This window comes from Numida meleagris, chromosome 7, assembly GCF_002078875.1.
Source record: "Numida meleagris isolate 19003 breed g44 Domestic line chromosome 7, NumMel1.0, whole genome shotgun sequence".
NCBI lineage: Eukaryota > Metazoa > Chordata > Aves > Galliformes > Numididae > Numida > Numida meleagris.
The window spans coordinates 19,307,588-19,329,157 of NC_034415.1; the positions used below are offsets into that span (position 1 = coordinate 19,307,588).

A 21,570-nucleotide genomic window follows, 5' to 3' on the forward strand; every position below is an offset into this window, starting at 1 on the left:
GGGGAATGGAGGGAAGGGCTTTTATTTAGCCAAGGGATGCACTAATAGGAATTTCACTTCCCCGTGGGGCAGTCCATTGTAGTGGCACCACTTTATGAGGTTTGCTTTACATCATGGAGTGGTCCTCAGAAGGTGGATCTGATTTCCATTAAACTAAAAGATGTGCTCCAGTCACTAGTTGCATTCAGCCCATAGGAACAAACTGCGTATGGCATGGGCATCACGTACTTAGCACTAGCAGTTTCAGGCTACAGAGCTTATCCAGCTGAGCTCATGTCTCACTAATGTAGACACAGGCTTCGAAAATATACAAACTAACATGAAACAACAAGTACTGTAGCTTATATTTGCCATGTAAGAGATTAGTCTTCTTTGTTCTGTCTCACCACTGTCTGGAAGAAAGGCTTTCCCTGTAGACACTCTTCATGTTTGCAGATGTATGAGTGTCTGTGTGAAGAGGGAATAGATGAACAGTCAAAAGAACAATGAGCACAATTTTTTTCTCTAGCCATCTCCAGAACTACTATTTTCAGCAGCAATATGACAGAACTACAGGCATCTTAGTTACTCATGTGCATGTACAATTCCTGTTAGAGAGATGCCACAGATGTCCAAAACTTGTGATTGCTGCCCTGCCAACACCTCAACATTAGCCATGTAAAGTCATACGGTTACACTTAGATGTGAGGTTTTCCTTATAGGGGAACACAAAATTGTGACTGTGAGCAGTGTAATAGGTTCACAAAAGCAAGTTTAACTATTTCTGATATTTTAATGAAAAGTATCAACTTTAGTAAATATTTCCTGACTGGTTTCAACAATTTGTATGCTGCCAGCTACTAATGGCACTCACAGAGCTTCAGCAAAGTGCTTTGGATGACACATGATATGAAAAATAGAAAAAGCACTACTTCTGCTGCTTAAACTAAGTCTACACACAACCTACATTATTTATTACAGTGCTGGAATAAGATACATAACATGCTGTCATGCATAATACATGGTAAGAACATGCATTAGTTCAACTTTACAGTCAGTATAGGGCCAGTAAATTAGGACACCAGTGGCAGGTGCTGACAGCTGCATATCTTCCTGAATTCCCAGAAATAGCAGCAAGCAATGCAAAAAAAAAAAAAAAAAAAATCAGCTGTTTAAGACACCCATGAAATGGTGACTCCTTGCGAGTTAACCTTGCAAAAAATAACGAAACCCAGTGATCTCTTTCCCACCTCGTTTAAAGAAACTGAGTTCAGCACCTGACTTGAGACAGTGCCCCAAGCAAGGTGACACTGCCAACTTGACAGAGCCTGCTGCTCCTCAGTCCTGGGTCAGCACCAGCACTCTGCCATTCCCACAGAAGGGGAGGACAGAGCAAACTTCATGCTGTGCAAATGAGCTGGAGAATGCATGTCATGCAACGGAGCTGGATGAGCCTACAAAAGCTGGGTGGGTAGGGCCAGGGATGCCATACAGATTATTGTGTATTCCACAGAAGCCTTATCTTTCACTGGGGAAAAATGGTCTCTTTCTCCTTCAGCCTGTTTCCGGAGGGTTTGCCTAGAGGCTCCAGTGCAGAACAGACACAAGAGACTTCTACGGATTATGCAATACTAAGCTTGCAAAAAGCTTGTTTTTCTCTATATCATTAGCTATACATCAAAACAATAATCAGAGAAATGTATATGAACCTGGTGGCTGACTATTCACCATATCATTATTCACTCCCCAATGGTTAAGTCACATTCCTCTGTACCCTCTCAGGAATAAAGGAACAGAACGAGACACATCTGCTGAAAATGAAGTGCTTTCTGCTCAAAAGAGCTAACTATGCCTAGTCAGGAAAAACAGTTCTTTTTTAGTAAATTTATGATTTTCTTATGTACGCTGTACATAGCAATGACCACAGAGAGTTCTCTGTAATCCTTTGGCACTGACACCAGAGTTTCAGTCTGCAGGGTCCCCTCACGTTCATCATGAACAAATCTCAGACTTGCTCAAGCTCTACTAAAGACATATGCTTTTTCTGAATTACATAGAGAAAAAAAACTGTCAGCAACATTTAGGCATCAATGTGCAAAGTGGTAAGGGCACCATCCAGTTATAATTCGTGAGTGATTACTTCATTGTCACTTACCTGGACATGTCCTCTGGCTGAGCATTTGTGATCTGCTGCTGGCTGTCTTTGTGTATGACCATACTTTTGCCTAGCCCTCCAAGTGCTGGATGGGCTCCTCCTTACCATCATTATCCTCTCACACAAAACAGTGCTTACCATAGTACGCAGAAGTGCAAAAGTTTTACTGGGATTGGTGCTCTACTCACAATCTGAACTTGCCAAAGTGATTTCCATTAGTTTTGAACTGAGTCCTCAGAGATGCTTAAATCAGTGAATCTTCAGCCGACAACTCAAGTAGTACCAGGCTGACTTCTTCATCCTTAGTGTTGCTCCTATAGAAATCTTTGACAACACAGAACTTTCCTCTGCCTTTTCCTGCAAGGGTATTTTCTCCTTGGTGGTAATTACCACTGGAGAGAGTGGAACAATTCTAGAGCTAAAGGCTTTCAGAGAAACAGAACATTTGGAAAAATATTTGCAGGAGAAATCAAGGCGTAGTCCTCTCTTGAAGAATTTTAGGGGTATTTTTCAGAAGTTGGAACACCATCTGCTGCTCAGTAGAACTCTTCCTCAATCTTTTCTGCTTACTGATGTACCTGATACAAGCAGTCTGCAGATGGAGTCTCCCAGCCCAGATGGGAGGGGAATTTGGCTGGATACAGAAACTGCTATTTTCTTTCTGTTAAGAGGTCTTGGTATAAACAGAGGGAAGTGCTCTGGACATCTTCTGGGGATGAGAAGGTTGAGATCATTTCTGCTATATTGTTTCGGAAAACAAAATCCAGGTTTTTTTCATTTTTCAGTTAATTAACTGTGAATTGGTAATTAGCTGGTCAAAAAGCTATAAGAAAAATTCTGCTCCTATTTAAAACTTCTTTTTCTGAAAAATAAATTCAGAAGGTAATGCAACATAAAAGTATTAAAAATTGAACTTTTAATAAAACAAAGGCTATGGCAAGCCAAAAAAAAAAATATATTTTTTTAAATGTATTTTCAACAGTCAACTAAATTATGAAAGAAACATCTGGTGACTACTTAGTTGGAAAAAAAAAACCACCAAATTATTTGTAAGTATTCTCTACTCTATTAGCAGCAACGTGAAGACCTATTTTGAAAACCTAAGGTAAACTCCCTGCTTGTTTCATACACTTAACTAGTTGATTAAAATAGGAGTGCTTGAATGAATAAGCAATTAGGATCTGATTACATTCAGGTAAACTGTAGTAGGATTTACTTTAAAAATTAATAAATGATTCTCAGCTGATGTCTTAACTGCTCTCAGAAGGTGAATCATCAAGATCTCTTATCATACAGCCAAGCAGTGAAATTTTTTCTTCAGTACTACAGTGCTGATTTTTAACAAATTTCTACAAAGTCATTTCTTTGTAGAATCATCTTCAACACAGTGGTCACAGTTCCTTAATCATACAATAAAAATCATGCAAATATGTGTTTAGTTTATGCTAAAGACAGGCTCATTTAAATAATGGAACCAATGTTCAGTTATTCTACTGTTAATGAAGCCTGATGCAATGTTTCTAAAAGCAGATCTCTTACCACAAATCCAAGCCCCTCTAGAAATAGAGAGCAACACTTTTACTTTTGATCTGTGACAACCGCACTCCAAGGATCTTCTCAATTTTGCTGTACATTTCACTGTTCCCGGAACTATATTTTCCTTAGCTAGTCATAGCATGAGATATTATTTCATAACCACATGCAAGCACTCTACAACGAGCTGCAGTATGAAACTCTGTTTACAATGCATCGATGGTGGCTTGGCAAGCCCTAACTGCCTTAAAAATTTTCTCAGGCTTAAAAACTGCCTTGCATGTGAATGTAACTCAGGCAGAATCCTTACGCTGTGTTTCCTGAGGAGAAAGTCTACCCTTTACGAGAACACTTCTCACGTAAGTCTATTCAGCCCAACTGTACTTCCATGTACAGCACTTTCTTTGTAACATTCTCTTAGCCCAAACACCTTCTAAACCGAAGTCCAAATCGACTTTCCAGCTCCTCTTCCCACAGGGGGACTTTAGGTTGTTTCATGTTTCCCTGTACAAAATACATAGGGCATTGTTCCTAGTTCTGTGTGCCTTCCTTTCTTCAAATCCTGCACTACAATTTCCTTATTAGCTTTCTGTCTATCCAGCCATCCATCTGAACTGGAAAGATGAATATGTATATAACAATAAATCTAGCTCCCTGTCTTTTACTACTACAACCCTTCATGCATCCATGACCCTTTCACCACTGGATTTTATCCCATGCTATATTAGACTACGATTGGTTTTAAACTCCACAAGACAAGAAGCAGCCACTTTCAAAGTATTATTTTTATATCAGAGCATTGCCTGTAATCTTCAGATATGTTGGGCATCTCTTCTGCAAGGCAGTATACAAATGCAATACATTGCAAATGTGAATATCTGTCTCAAGAGTTTAGAAGAAAGTCAGTCAAGATAGGGAGTAGGAAAATCTCATTGTTCTCCTCTTCCAAGCAGGAAGATGAGACATCAAGTCATACAGGTCTGGGACAGAGTCTATATTTGCATATAGATATTTATCTGCAATTATAACAATGGCCCCAGCCTTTGGCAACCAGCACGAACACTTACGACACTAAAGTAAACAGTGAAAGATAAGCTATATTAAAAATAAAATCAGAAAGCTACATTTACAGGATCAAATACAAAGGGCAGGGGGTGTTATACCCTGGCATCACCTATCAACAGGAACCAGAAACCAATGATCAGATGGGGGAGCACTGGTAATGAGATTTTGTTCCCCTCTTCAGAGTCACAGCTGATGATGAGAATATATATATGCCATGAACATACAAAATATAGATTTATATGTACAAATATACAATAGGAAATAGTCAGTATACAAATACTTACATGTAAAAATATCTTTTTTTACTTTCCTCTTTTCATGATTTACAAAAGCATACAAAGTTTCCTATTGGTTAATGTTAAAGTAGTGTGAGTAAACCCTGTGTGTCATGTTCCACACATGATTCTTTCAAGTGTTCACAGTATTGGGTATTACAGTGTTGAATCTGACATTCCAGATGTTAAAATATTCTTAGGACACATTCTAAACTTAAAGCATCCATTTAAATACAGTTTAAATAAAATTCACGGTCATACTACAAATGAATCTGCTGCATTTGAAAACTTTCTATGAGAGTAAGCTTGGAAATGCATATTTCAACTAGAGATGAGTATATTTTAAAATTCTTGAACTGCTTCTTGATGTGTAGATAATACAAGGTGGTGAGTTCTTTCAACTCCATCTGAAGCAATGCAAGCTAAGGGAGCTTAGTATTACAAATTATCCTCAGTAGGAATAAGGACACACAGAGCAATTTGCCATCAGATCCAGACATGCCATCACTTTCTTCAAATACCCAGCAGACAAGAATAAATGACAGGTACCATTGCTTTTGTGGTAAGAATAAATGCACTGTAGCATTCTTTATCAGCAACGTGCTTTATGGACTCATATTAATCCTCACAATGCCCTTGTGAGGTAGATAGGTATTATCCCCATTTTTAAAGATGGAGAAACTAGGAAGATAAATTATGATGGCTAGAAGGGAAATACTGTCCATACTGCTTTTGGATGTTGGAGCAACTCAGAGGCATAACTGGAGAAAATGGAGATGCTCACGTGACAACCTTACTCTAACCAGCTTAGGTACTGTCAGCAGGCTAGTTACACCAGCTAAAGGTCCAGCATGGGCCCTAAAAGATAGCCAAGTCCCACACTGCTGGAGCAAAACTGTTGGACAGCAGTTTCAAAAAGCATAAAATGCATCATCCAAGATGGTGCAGCCTGATCAGGATGGAATGAAGCTGCATTTTATAAGGTATGAATTAATCAGGAACTTTGAGCAAGTAATATTTTCTCAAGTGAGAGCTGTGTGCAGTTCAAGAACTGTGTCTAGCTCATCTCTAATTTTAGCACTGACCCAAGTGCTAGCATGTATCAAAGTATTTAGGTGTTTTTTAACATTCGCTCACTCACAGAAAAGACAACTAGACCTTGGAAGTCTGTATATTTCTTCATACTTCCTTTGTGGAAATTTTCTGCTAATACCACAAATGAAACTAGTTCTGCAGTACTGTTGGTACTGCAATTGAGCCACAGATACTAATTTTAATTAACTAAGGTGATGGACAAGTTTAAAGGACAGCCAAGTTCCCTGTGTACATCTGCACATCTGTGCAGAGATCTCATCTGTTTTTAACTACTGAAGTAAAATCCAGTTAAAGTGCATTGGATGGAGTAAAACCCTAAGAAACAACAAGCAATGTGTCTGCCTTCCACAGTTTGGTTAACTTTGCTTAAGAGCTGAACCATCACCCACTTTGTCTTCTGGTTTTAGTTTACTGTTATCCAGGCTGAAAAAGGCCTGCCAAATGTAAGCAAAATTATTGTAAACTGACACAATTTTGTACTATTATGCTATTAAGGGAAAGTTAAGAAAACCAGTATCAAGATACCGTCCAGTTGGGATGTGTAAATATTATTGCGTGCTTCTTGGCCCATTTAGCAAATACTTTCTTTTCTGTGATAAATCTATGGCCTCCATAAGGAGCATTTTCATGCAGAAAGTATTCTTCACACTCATCTCTTCCTGGCTCGTAATAATGGTAGGGAACTTTGCGAAAGCCTTCTGACCTAGGGAAAGAAAAGACAGACTTAAGAATTATTTCCAAGAAGGACATTAATATATACTGCAACTGAATTCACTGAAATCCTTTCCATGTATTGGCACTTCAGCTCCTTTTCTAAATTGCGTGAGGGCCTTAGTTTGTATGAATTGGCATAGTTTGTATGAATTGTGCTCTAGAAAAGGAATCTAAGTGTATCTCAAAGCATATGCTGGTCTTATCAGTCAGCATGAAGCTGAGGGGCCAGCTCTCACAGGTGCTGCATGTTTAGTTTGGCCCTGAGGAACTATTAGTCCATAAAGCTCCATTGCTGAGGAAAGTGTACTTATTGAGTGGACCAAAATCTTGAAACTGGTCCTTGGACTTGAATGAGGTAGTTAGAATTACCTGCATTCCAAGCAGGTGATGCAGGCAGAATTGCAGCTTTAAGGAAACCCATCCTTATCTGCTGTCAACAGACTTAACTGTTATCCATGCCGTTAACTGGTTTTACATCATGGCTAGGCAATGACAGCTCTGCTGAACTCTGTGAGGACAACTTTAGTTCTGTCACTCCTCATCTCAGGGCACCTAGTGTGTTTTCATAAACAAAGAACAACATATGTTCGTTCCATCTGGATGACTCAATCAGTGGGATCTGCAAATTCTAAAAAGTCTCTCTCTACACTTATGATATCCTAATTAAACAGCTGTGACTCAAATGCCTTTTCTGGGGGCTGGTCTGCTGGAATGACTGCCACACTGGAGTGCTGCAGAATATGAAGTAAGGGTCTGCATGACCCTAGTCTAGGAGCTAGGGACCCTCTGCGCTAGTTACATGCAGGATATGAACAAGCTTGGGTACAGAAAAATAGACTTGGATTAACATCATTTATTGTTTATGATATTTCCTGCTTTTGTGAATGAGGAATTGTTTCGTTTTATATTTGCTGCCTTATACTGTAGATTCAAGCATTTAACTTGGGCTTTTAAAAATAGTGTTTATAGTTATATTTCTGACAATAGAATTAATCCATTGTCACTGTAAGGTCACTTAGAGTAGTTGGTTGGAATTTATGTCAGTTTACTGTGATAAAGCTTGCAGGACTTGTTTTATTATCTAATTAGAAACCCCCTACTACTCCAAACAAGCCATATATAAACTAGAAAGTTCATGTAGGTTGCTCAATGGTGGTAAAATGTAATTTCAGGTAACTATCCAGGGTAATCAGTTTCTTTCACTTCCAGGTGTAGTTGGCATACAGAGAACTAATATATTAGTATTTCTTCTATAGCAGTAAACATTTTGTCAAAATAGCAACATACTTTGTTTCTAGCTAATTCAGAAAGTGCAAAAGATCTTTGATTAAAAATAGTGCCTTCTGACATCTGATGTTAGGTTTTGTAAATGTTTTTATTTTATCAACAGCAAATGCCATATCAGTACTAAGTATGCTGACAATATAGTGTCACATCAATGCAAAACACTGGGAAATGGCTGCCTGATCCTTTTTTTTTTTGATTTATGATGTTAAAATCAATTGCGAAATTTTGACAAGACATCAGCATTGTAGATGCATGAAAATAATTTCCTGTGATCTTACTTGCAGTAGGTGTCATTTATCATCCCATAGACGTGAATTCCATAGCAGGCATCCATAGCCAAAATTAAGGTAAACCAACCCGTACTGAGATATGAACCTGACTGGACTCTGTAAAAATACAACATACAGAAAATAAATTGCAATGAGAAATTACCAACACTTTATCAAAGGAATGTAATCTATTACTTGGGACAAAAGACATTAAGCAACTTGACAATCTGTCAAAACTATACAATTATTTTGAATTATTTATAGATACACTCTCATTCTTGCCAGCTTGAGGCCTCAAGCTATTGTCCACAGAAAAAAAACTACAAAGTTAAACATCTGAAGTCAAACAATGCATCTCCCATAAGACAGAGACTTATTTATTTGTACATCCAAAAGATAACAATTACTAGAGTGTGTAAAATAAGATTACACTCACCAGAAAGCAAACTACTGGCAGAGTACAAGCTGCATGTATGTGGGTATTCACATTTGCTGTCTTCCACAAGCAAAATTTTACATCCTCTGCCTGAAAATTCACACAGAGACTAACCTTTAAGGCCGTTTTGGTGGAAAACTGTCTAACGCAATGCTTTGAAAAACAAAACTTTTTGCCCATCCCTTTACACAAGCCTGTGCTATCATTCTTTAAGACAACGAGGCAAAGAGAAAAGCACAAGAGAACACTGCCCAAATTGATAACCTTTGCAAATAACCAGTTCCACTGAATCAGTCCAGAAGTATTACCTGCATGAGTAAGAACAAATGACATTCAAGGATTTGACTCAGATATTGGCTATGTAAGCAAATGTATGCATCGTTAATTACAGACCAAATTTGTTAACTGTACTCACACAAGTGTTACCAATGGTGGACAGGGAGTCAACAAAAGTACACATGCAATCCGAGCAAGCAATACATACTGCTTTAAAAACCTCATAAGTCATAGGAACTCACTTAGCACTCAGTGCTTACAAGCTGGTTGAAATTCTGCTTTACACACGTATGGCTTTCACTTTGATTGAAATCAATGAAAATCACTATCCTGAAATTATAAATAACATGTCCAATTTCCAAGAAGTCATAGCCCTAGCTTCAATTCATAAGTTTGAGAGAGCTTGCTATGAGTGAGAGAAGGGGATAATTTAGCTTTATGTCATATCTTTCAGCTTTTAGTTCTGGGTACAGCAGGGAGCAGTCTGTTCTCCATCGTAAGTTAAAGTAACCTGAGGTTTGTACTCAGTTAAGTTTGGCTGCAAAAGAACTCCCATGTAGGCCTATGTGCAAGTCAGCTTTTCCCATCAACAGTATCTTCTGAAAACATTATCATCCTGGTGTAGGAATAAAGATTTCATTTGAAATATATATACATATTTATATATATATCATATAGCAACTCATCCAACCTATAAAATCTAGCTTTTCTGTGAGACAGAAGAACCAGCTTCAGGTGCTTCTCCCCCATTCAGAGCATGGACATACCATGGTAACCTCCAGGTAAATCTGTCAATCAGTGGCTTTTGGCTCAGATTCTCTGTTACTTCCTTGCTCTTTCTTGTTGCAGTCTGACAAAATACTAAGAAGATAGGTAGAAGAGTATATGTACAACCTTTATAATGACATTTACCTGACACATATGAGAATGAGATTCAAATTCCTGCTCTGATGAATGCTTAGTGTTATGGAAATCAGATAGACTCCAAGAGCTTTACATTCCTAAAGAAACTCTAGCTCTTCAAACAAATATTATTATTTCAGTGAAAAACAACTATCTTAACTCTTGGGAAGTTCTTCTGTCCACAGGAAGACTTAAAGGACTCTGGGCTGCATCTTCCATTCCTTGTCCATGTCTAGCATCCCTCACAGCTTCAACAGAGTGAACTTCTATCCTTACTCCTCCCGAAAATTCTTTTTCCTTGTGGAAGCTCCTCTGTTGAGCTGACTTTATTGAGTGAAGGACTATTGTGGAAGCAAGAAATAGAGGGTTAAATTAGTGCTGAAAAATGACCAGTGGGAATAGAAGGCAGAGTATTAAATATTCATTTTTCCTTAGGTGGAGACCAATTGTAATTGTATTTCTTTACTTGACATCGTATAGCCACAAAACTGTACATTTGTTTGTCTGTTCCTTTAGGATCTCCATTTCTTCAAACAGAATGTTTCTCAAAGAGAATTCCGAACCCATTTCATGTTATTTCAGAGTAGCATCCTGCCATGATAAAAAGCTGCACTGCTTCTCAGTTGCTTCCTGCTCTTGCACCAGAACACTATCCTTGAACTTTTAAAGCCATTTAAAATCATAATAACCATTTAGAAAACACTATGACGATCGGGATCCTTCCAATAATGGATGTTTATTGGAGAATACTATATTGACAATAACATCTAAAATTTGCTACGCTCAGGAGAAAAAAAGAATTTTAAAAAAGAATTAATCAATATTTCATGTCCTGTTTTAACATCATTGAACCTTAGTCCTCTCATCTATATACTACAGTGGCAGAATAAATAAAAACAGCAGAGTGAGTTTCTAGATACCTTCCCTGGGAGATGAAGTACATGACAGAATATAGATTATGTGTTTTAAAACAAAGCACTTATATTCCTCTCATTTTTTTCCTCTGAAGATACATAGGAATATGAGGGAATACACTTAAGCAGTGGGGACTCTGGATGATTTGGTAACACCGTAGAATTCAATCTGATACTGTAAACGGACTTTCAAAATTCCAATGAAAGCAATATTAGAAGTGTGAAAACAATTTTAGCTGTCCCTAAAAAGTCATAAATCTCAGAATACCTTTTAAAATATCATCCCATAAAATTGTAGTGCAAAGCAATGTCTCAGCCATGCATGCAATTTCTTTCTCTACAGGAGAGTTTTACATGGTTTTTTTTGGCCAGGGCTTTTTGAGTCCTGTGTGAAAGAGTTCCTCTTGTAATTGCATTGAAATTTCAAATTTTACTTTTACACTAGAAGTAAAAGAATCCTCCAGTTATACATAGCATCTATGTTACTGCACAAATCTGAAGGTAAAAGAACATTCATCTCCAAATAGGGAAAATAAGAGTTCTCTAAGCATCATCTGTAGAAGTACAAAAAAATAGCATAGGCTAATCTACTGTGATATATGTATGTGCAGCAAATCCAAAGTTCTTCCCTATGGCTCAGAGTGACTTTTTCTTATACGGTAAAATTGATGGGGCACCAGATCTAGGCAAGAAATTGTCTCAACAGCTGAAGAGAAAATAATGCACTATTTTTCAAAAAATGCATTTAAAAAGAGGATGATTTTGCTTTCGAGATATGATTTACAGCTGGGTGCAGCAAGAAAAAGGCAATGCTCACAAAAAGTTACTTTGTCTGTTTCTCCTGAGAAGGAAAGTTTACTTCGCATACTTCCTACATGATAAGGATTCTTAAAGAAATGTTCATTATTGGGACGTAATTCATTCTGCTAAATATCATCCAGCATATGTTTAAGATTAAACAACTGAAAAGACCAATTAAATCAATTTAATTAAGATGCTTAAAACAAAGTTTATGCTTCTCTATGTTGCTTTTAGTGAAGGTTTAACTGTTTAACATTATTTTATCTCATAATATAAAAGTAAGTGCCAAGATCACTAGTTATTTGCAAACTGCAAAACATATAATTTGCACTTTTCTCTGTAGTTTCTTACAACATGTTAAGAAGACTTTTCTTCCGCATTTTAGAAGAAAATGGTAAAAATATATGTAGGATTACTAGATTTGTCATGTGTGATACATAAACATTTAATTAAAAATAATTTTCAGTATAGGCAATTAGACAGAATTCTTTTGCCTTAGCTTACCAATATTCTACAAAAAGCATTTGAAATTCATATAAAGAAGATGGAGTACAGAATGCCTCATAAAAATACTGCAGACTGAAATTCATCTTGACATCTATAACCACGCTTTGATGTAGGATAAATGAAGGAAAAACTGGTTCCTTTTTTCATCAGAAGAAAATGAAGGCATATTTTTTTAATGATCAAGTGCACGTGAGTTCAAATTGGGTAAAATTTTTGCTGTCACTTGAGTTCTGATTTTACCATAAGATTCCAAGAGGCTATTTTCTTTATTCGGTTGTTCCAGCCTTTTATGTGGACAATCAATTCTAGCTCTATGGTTCAGTGGATTGTAATTTCCAGTGAAGAGTTTTGTGTTAAAATTTAAAATTGAAAAAAATGTTTGTTGAGGTGGAGACAATCAGTAGACAAGTAATTTCATGTCAATCTGATTCCAGAAAATTATTTAGGAGCTTATTTTTTATCCTTTCCTTGGAGAAATCAAAGAGCGCAGAAGGTCAGCTGAGAGTGTTAATTAAGGGGAAAATCTAAGAAATTTAGGACTTCAAGAAGCTATTAAGTAGCAGTCAAAAGTATTAACTAGACAGGCTTTTCGCCTCGTTTCAAAATATTGCAGTAATATGGAATTCAACAATGACAGATTGAAATGACAAGATTCTCCAGGCCAATTAGTTGATGAAAACACATCTTTTCATAAGTGCTGTTTATAGACTCGAATCCTCAGTTGACCCGCCTACCAAAACTACTGAATCGTCAGCAGTTTTATTTGTAGCAGCTTGTCAGGCCCTGGATTAGTAAATAAATAAAGGTATTAGTCTAACTGAAGAGTCCTGTAATGCAATCAGTAGAAGCTTAATAACTTGAGAGGTCCTTCAGCACCCTTAAAGATTTGTAGAAAATGGTTTAAAATAAATAGAAATATTTTAAGTAACTGAGTCTATTTTTCTTTAAAAGCTGTTCAGGAAGATATGGCTCCGGTACTTCTGGATTTGTTCCTGCATGGCATCAAGATCCCTTTAAATTTCTGGGAGGGGTGGGCATACTCTGGCTGTGAGGGCACTGCCACTCAGGGTGAGTGACCCTCAGGAGTGAGGGGGAAAGTGTGGTCCCCCTCTGTCCTTCCCTGTTGAAGACTTCCAGCTCTTTTTCTCTGAGGGTGACATTAGGTTTGTGAATAACAGTTATGTTTCCTTACAACTAAAAACAATGCAAAAGAGTTATCTACTAGCACAAACTGGTGATCCATTGCACAATTCTATGCTAACCAAATAAATGCTGCCATTGTAATTATCTTGACTGATATTTGGTTTTTTTTCGTTTGTTTTGTTGGTTTTGTTTGTTTTCTGAAGAAGGAGCTCTGAATGTAACTGCTGAACAAGTCTTCTTTGCCAAATTAAACATCCGTGCTCCCCAAATCACAGATTTGGTCTATGTCTGTTTCTTCATAGCAAGAGTGGATTTGTACGTAACCAATTAGAATGAGCTAACAGACAAAATGCCCCCACCTCGGAGAGAACAGCAAGGTTCATTTTCTGTGCACCTCTCCTTGGAGAAGCATATATACTTCTCATGCCAGAAAGCTGTTAGAAAGGAAACAAATCTGGTACAGGAGAAGGCTAAGACTCTAAATGCTGAGAAGCATTAGCAATTGCCTAGATTTAATTCTGTTTTCTGTATGACTCGGTTCTTTGTTGCTAATAATTTCATTATATACATTCCGCAGAAAAAATAGCACAAGAAGAGCAATGAGCCAGACGCCAGCACAGAGAATTGATTTCACTTGGTAAAAATGGTTGCTGTTTCTGCATTACAAAGATACCTGTTAGGCAGTTGTTTATCATAATTATTCATTCTTCTGCATGTGTGTGTGTGCACGCATGTGTTTGCTTTGCATTCCTAACGACACAGGACATCTAATAATAAACACCCCTGCCCCTCAAGCAGTGAGCAGGCTGTCTCACACGTTCAAAGGCCCACATGGTGCTTCAGGTCATTCTGAAAAGTGAAACATTTATATGTGGACAGATGTTTTATTATCCATTGTGTATGGTTTCATGCAAAGCTTAAACAAGTGGAATGCATTATGAACAGCACAGACCACATTCCAGATTCAGATAGTGACTATGCCCAACATGATGTACCTGGGAGTAGAAATATGATGCCCACCTGCATGCCCAAAGTCTGGGCAGACCATCCTTACATCCTTACAGTAAATCCTGAAAATAAACTGCAGTCAGGTTGCATACTGTCCAGTCGAACTGCAGAAAATACAAATCTTCTATCTATATTCATATTGAACTAGTGGAACATAGAGGAAGAGGGCAAGAGTCCATCTCAGTAGAATTTGCTACAAGTACACATGAAAAGGCGACTCCTGGGTCACAAACCAGCCCAGGAGAATTGAAAAAGAGATGTAAAAATTAAGTCCAATGTCAAAATGGCCTTGAAAAAAAGACAGAAGGGATGCTGCTGAATTAGAATTAGAATTAAGGAGGAATCTGTTACTGCAATGACTGAAATCCAGACAGCATCTGCTTTGGCAAGTGACTTATGCATATCATTCTCATCTTTGTGCTGTAATAATTTTTTCCTTTCCTCTCTTTCTCTGCTCTACTCAATATACTCATGGAATACTCAATATAAACCTGGAACAAAGGAGGAAGAAAAAAAAAGTCAACTTAAAGAAATTGACTTCTGCTGCTCAGGCTTCTGTATTTTCCTTATTTCTGATTTCTTGACCTGACTTTTATGCATCTCAGCTCAGTTGTGAACTCAAGCAGCAAAAGAAAGAAGTTATTTCATCCAGGCAGAGAGGGCTCCTTCAGCCTGTGCTGCTAAGCTCAGAAGAGAAAAGGAGAATTCCTGTTTATCAGTAACAACTATGGAGGTCTAGGTAGCTGCGAAGTGCACAGGAAAGAAACTAGACTAATGAACTAGTCTAGAAACTAGATTAATGTCTTTCATCCAATATATATGTACTATTTTCAAGCTGATTCTTGTACAGGAAAGCCTGTGCTAGTCTCCTCATGTTGAGTGGCATTCCCTGTAGAGAACAAGAATTGCTAACTAAATTTCTTATAGCTGTTGAGCTCAGCTTATACTTACTCTTCAGACACAAATTGTGATCCTGGTGCAGACCACTTAAGGAGCAGTAAGCTACACTCTGAGACCCAACAAGATACTATTTTTTGTACAAACAGACCTCAATTTTCTTTTCTTCCCCACTCTCATCCCTCATCCTCCCATTTCCAGAAATACTTATTACCTTGATTTCTTTTGGACCCTTTTCTTCATTTCCATTTTAGAAGTAGAAACTGTGGTGTGAGGCACAGCTGATGCCATTTCACGTGCTCAAGCTATTAGTAAAAGATGTCTTTTGAAAGTGCCCTGCTTGCAGCTGCCACCTGGGATCAGAAGTCAAGCTGCTCATGCGTGATTACCAGTAACCTAGGCCCAGAGGTGGTGTATGGTGCAGAAAGAGAAATTGAAGTGCATGGCTCTGCATATCTCCATTAGCACTTGTATTTAGTTGACAAGCAAATAGATGCCTAAATCAGAAGGGATCCACATGTTAGGTGTCACTGAAAAATTGATCAGTAATTTAAAAAAAAATTTTTTTTTTATCATACTAATAACCATCACAACTACACAATTAAATCTGTAAAGACAGGAAGCTGACTGGAAGCTAAATTCACATCTGCATATTTGAGGTCCAAGCTGCTGGCATCTTTATACAGTCGTTTTTCTCTTTGGAAATCACCTGAGTAAAATTCACTCCACTCTGAAGTCATCAGGAAACGCAGCTCTTCTGTCCTGTGCCAGTTTAGGGCTTGCTCTACAGTACAATTAGTTATGCTTGCAGGGATTGAAGCAAATGGGATGTAGTGCCAAATTCCCTTCACAATACTCAATCATGCAAGTTAGTTGTGGCACCACAGTTTACTCCTGTCCCACTGTTCTTCACTTTCCATTGGTTTGGTCAAAGCTTTCCTGCAAAAGAGCACATCTCTGATGACTGGTGGCACAGGAATTCACGGCTGAAGCCTTGGCATTGGTTTCATGACTTCTGTAGGGCAGCTTTATTCATTCTTCTCTTCATCAGTAACCCACAGCCAGTTTGGTGAGTGCTGGTTTAGCGTTTTCCCATCATACTAAATGGAGCAGAGAAGGATTTAAATTTTCATTCTTTGTAACTAAAAATGAACCAAAACTCAAAAGTGTGTCAAGTGGAAAAAAAAAAACAACCCACAACACTGACTTTTTCCTGCATCTACATTTAAATCAACACTTGCTGTCTTGAGTCTGCACATTTTTCTCCAGGGAGGATGTAAACTAAACAGAGCTGCAGTTAATCCAGGATCCCCGAAGAGAATTAATTAGACAGGCTTTCCCACCCTTTTCTTTTGGTATTAAAGGACACTTACTACTCCTAGCTGCATATTTTAGTGAAATCTATTGTAGGTGAACACAGAAGAAATTTCTCGATTAGCTCTTATCTTGTCAAGACAAGAAACTGAAGGGAGTTCCTCTAACCTTGGCTGAAAGTAGCATGCATTTTTCATAAAAACAACTTCTATTAGTTTTTCTTTATTGAAAGCAAAAAGTAAGAGACAACTTACTAAAGGTGCACATTGTAAGTCTGTGACATTGGGATGGGAACAGAGGCTATTATAAAGGTATTTTTTAATTGCTATGGTGAAAATGAAAGAAGAGCTAGCACAAGACCATACCCTAACTCTGTTCATTCAAGAGAGGAAGACACTGCACCCAGTGGCAAGCTGACAGAAACCACACTGATTCATATCAACTAATATCCTTCTGAATATTCTATAGTCTGCAGCCACCCTGTTAATTCAACCACTACCTCTTTGATGTCAACATGGCGGGAAGGGCAGTGTGGCATCTTTCTCCCTACACTTTGAATTTATCTGAGAACAATGCTTTTCATCAGGATGGATGCTCATCCACAAAAATATCATGGAGGTCTAACCATGGCACAAATGGGGAGTTTCACTTCTGAAAGGAAAGTATTACCTGAAAAAAGATAAAACCTCCAGATGAGACCTCAATCAGTGCATTTCCCTCTATCAACAACTTGTCTCTCCCCAACTGCGGCATTCAAAAGTCTTTCCAGATATTCTAAAGTTAGTTCCTAGCTTGTTGCTGAATTACTGACTGATCATTTACATTACAGTAGCATTGTGAATCTGCACAGTGCAAGGCACTATACTCCCACGTGACAGCCTTTGACCCAAAGAGTTTACCTGTCAAATAATCAAGAGAAACAGATTCTTAGGAGAAAGTGCACCTCCTAGTTATCACAGGTGCATACTGATGTTTCCTTCCTTCCTTTTAAGACAAGTACCTAAGCAGTAATTTAACATTCATGCTAAAGTCTTTCTACCAAGTATAGTAGGCAGAATGTAAGACCTTCTACTCCTGTTCTGTAGCAACTTCTTACAGTATTGTATTACAAAGCCACATTTTATGAACTCAAATCTGGAACTACGAAGAGTGAACCGTGTTCTCTACACTGTCTATTTGTACAAGCCAAAAGATCATTTTAGGTTATGGAACATTCATATATTTAGCAAAAAATGAATTCTTCAATCCAGACAAATTATTCTGATGTAGAAAAAAGGAGATAAAAATAGAACTTGTGTGGATCTGAATTTTAATTCAAATGCAAGAGGCCATAAAGTATCTCATCAGTCAAGCTTTGAAGATGAACTGCTAATTAACACAGATGTTACCTTTGCCTTTACTACTGTAACTTTCTCCAGATTAACCTTTTCTTTAACACAAAAAAGGAAAGTAATATTTATTTTGTCTTTTTTTAATGTAAAATTTACTAAAATACACACCCATTTATAGAAGTATCATGCTACTCTTTAGTTATCAATTTTAGGGTCTAGTTTTATTCTGCCTTCTAACAAACTGTTCAGCTACCTAGGAAGAAGCAAATAATCCTAGCCTCTGAGCTACTGAAGCATCCCCTTCCTTCTCCACAGCTCTGTCTACATACCAGCTGGCCTTCTGATGGGCACCTCTCCATGACCCTCATTGTGACAGAAGATGTAGAGGTCTAATTAAAGATTTATTTGAAATATAAAGTCCCAAATCCTCACAACATGCAAGATTAGCTTCTGTCTCTCCCATTCTGTTCAGCAAGAATCACTACATTCATGCAATAGGATTTTCTGAAAACCAGGTGCCTGCAGCCATTGACATGAGTATTTACCTTGAAAGCAGCGCCTTGACTTCAGACAAGATGGATTAGGTAGAACAGATAAAGAATCATGCATTTTTTTATCAGACATTCATACAGCAAAAACTATGACACAGCAAACTATTTAGAGAAGCTGAATAATGCCACAGAGAAGCCCACTGGAAAAGGACCTACGGATCAGAGTAGATTCCCTTCTAGTCCACATTGTTGTTCCTTCAGCATTGGACAATGTCAGAATATTTTTTCCCCATACTCAATGAATAGACTATGAAAACGTAGCCAGGTAACTGTACAAATGGAAGCTGGGATAAATGCTCTAGAGAAGGATTTTTACAGCTTCCCTGCCATCACCTGAAGTAGCAAATTAGTTAGTTTTCTGAGTCCTACAAAATCTAGCTTTTTGATCATGGTAAACTCAAGAATTACAGGACTAATCATCTAGCCAGCTCACTGTCAGTAAAAGCTAATGTCTAATTATCACATATGGTGAAGGGTTTAATTAGCTGCAGTGATTTGATATTTTCAGTTAACCAAAGTGATGAGGACCTAGTCACAAAGCCAGATAGCGGTCCTCTACTTTATAAATAAATGCTCCTTAACATAATATACTGCTCTAAGTGACATCGTATCTTCAGTGATTCCTGGTATAAAAAGTTAAGATTTGGACACACTGCCAATGAAGCCGTGCAGGCAAGCAGCTCTTCAGAGTGTTGCGCACCTGACAGCGTACATTAGAGGAGACTGATGCTGTTCTCTGTATATCAAAGCTCAGGACATCAAAGTTTACAGAGCTCATATCTGGATGATTTTCATTACAAACATTAGAACGAGCTAATTCATTACAACTATGGACTACAGCCCACTTGCAGGTGACTCCAGACCATATTTATTCGGTATCAAATTGCAAAATTCAAAACTGCCAAAAATCGATTATATAGTTATATTACAGAGAACCTCAGGTAATACTAATAGCTACATTGCTGGCAGGAATACCAGCTTAAAAATTAACAGTTCAATCACACACAATACCAGAGATAGCATCACAATTAGCTTTACAAAACAACATCATTCTTTATGAGGCCTTTTCTTTTCCTCCTCATGCTATTTGCCTGATAAGCCCTTGCCAACAAAGACATTATACTAATTACAATTAGTTATACAAAGTGTGGGACAACTGAAATGATTTATTGATTTTTCCTCACAAAATAAAGCTTATTATGAATTCCAAGCGTACAGGAAGGAGAAGCCCCAGATGGCATGTTTACTCCAGACATGTATGAACATGAATACATGCATAGAGGCACTCAATCCATTTACAACTTTAATCTAAAATAGTTGACTGGAAAAATCTGTGTGTAGTAGGTTTTAAGTAATTAAATTCCTTTTTTCCTAAGCAGAGACATTTGAGGTACTAAGCCAAGAGCAGAGCCATTTTCTAAAAAAATCTCAGAACTAATAGGCTCTTCCAGAAATAGTTAAAAAATAAATAAAAATAAAGAAGTAACAGTGCCCAGCCCAACAAGTAACAATAGGCATATTTTTATGCAGTACTATGTGAAGTCTGAAGACATACAAAGAACATGAAGCTGTGTTCAATCTTTTTCTGTGTTTAAATATTTATCAGTGTTAGACATTGCTTCATATCTAGGCCTCAAGATAATGCAGGAATCTTTCTGCTTTGGTTTTCATTCTAGCCATTTCTTCAAGATATTCTTTTCTCTTTTATCCTGCAATGTCAAGAATGCTCCTAAATCATATTGAGAATTCACTCATCCTGTGAATATCCCCCATGTTCATCAAGGATGTGTGTGTCCTGTGAGTCTGAGCAGAATACAGCATTTGATCCTTCATGGGGACCCTCCTCACAAGTCTGTATATTAAATTCCTTTGAAGTTCCAAAAAAAACTACCCCTAGATTTACTGAAAAATGAATAGCTGATCCAGTTTGATGTTCTCCCAGTCTTTTTATTTCCCTTATTTCCCCCATCTCCAGGGCTCCACCTCGAACAAGCCCACAGATATAAACCTTCTGTAATACAAACCATGGATATATACAAGTAAACGTGGTCTAGATGCTACAGGCACACTCACAAACCAATAAGTTTATTCTCTGTTCTCTGCAGTGTCTTTTGTAACTACTAGCCATTTTGTCCTCAGTCTTGACAAGAAAAGGTATGACAGGCAAAATATATTTCTTCTTTTTTTTTTCTGGTCTGCAAGTCAGCATTATCTGATTAGGTCTACTTCCTACGGCTTGTTCAGTCTCGCTTATCAGACACGCTGGAAAATATTTCCAATAATAAGCCACCAGAAATCTGCCTTCATATCTGGTATCGGGCTACCTATAACAGAGATCTTTTCATTTTAGTTTTAAAGTATTGCTTCATTCAACAAGCTGACTGCTGGCTGACACACAATCTAACCTAAAGGCTATGGATCAGCAAGTAAATGCAGAAATTCTATTAGTTTTCAGACCTGAGTTTTACGCCTTTCATTTCAAATGAAATCAAAATCCTACACATGAATAGGTAAAGCACAAAGTAAAGATCCTTTCTTAAAACCATCCATTACTTATTACATGAGTGTGAGGAAGAAAGCAGTTTCTGCATCTTGTAGATACTGTATTTCTTGTGCTCAGTGACTCTGGCAAGGCTGCTAAATAGCAGACATAAAAGAGATCCATTCTGAAGTAAAATTAAAACCATGAAGAATGTTATATTATGCAATATGAAATCTTGCAGAGGCACAAAGACAGGCACATTCAGATATGCTTGCTATTAACAAAACCTCTCTAAGCTTGTACAGGTAGGACCTCCTTACCCACACCTGAATTTAAAAGTCATAAGAAAACTTCTCTATGCTTGAGGGGTTTGGGAAATAAGCATCCTCATTTGAACTAAGGAAATAGTCCAGAATGTTTATGAAAAAAAATATAATTTTTTTTAAAACTGAAAGAAAAACTAGCAAAAAAAGATTTTATTCTTTGGTTCCTTCAGTATGCATTTTTACTTTTGACATGTAGTCAGATTTCCTACTCAGCTTTAAATATAACTACAAGAGAGAGATTGATGAGTGATTGTCACCTGACTCCATTTTACCATTTGCTCTAAGTAGATAAGTTACTGGAAGTTCTCA

General features: G+C 37.5%; 1 protein-coding gene across 5 annotated transcripts in view; it reads right to left on the minus strand.

The window, feature by feature from the left end:
* The window catches only part of ST6GALNAC3 (ST6 N-acetylgalactosaminide alpha-2,6-sialyltransferase 3), a 231,486-nt gene continuing 214,928 nt past the window's right edge, over window positions 5,013–21,570 (minus strand). For all 5 annotated transcript variants that reach the window (XM_021404850.1, XM_021404849.1, XM_021404848.1 and 2 more), the window contains 2 exons: window positions 8,382–8,489; window positions 5,013–6,805 (listed from right to left, as the gene is read on the minus strand). In XM_021404850.1, the coding sequence (XP_021260525.1) occupies window positions 6,619–6,805; window positions 8,382–8,489 (295 nt within the window). In that variant the 3' untranslated portion in view covers window positions 5,013–6,618. The remainder of the gene's footprint in view (window positions 6,806–8,381; window positions 8,490–21,570) is intronic.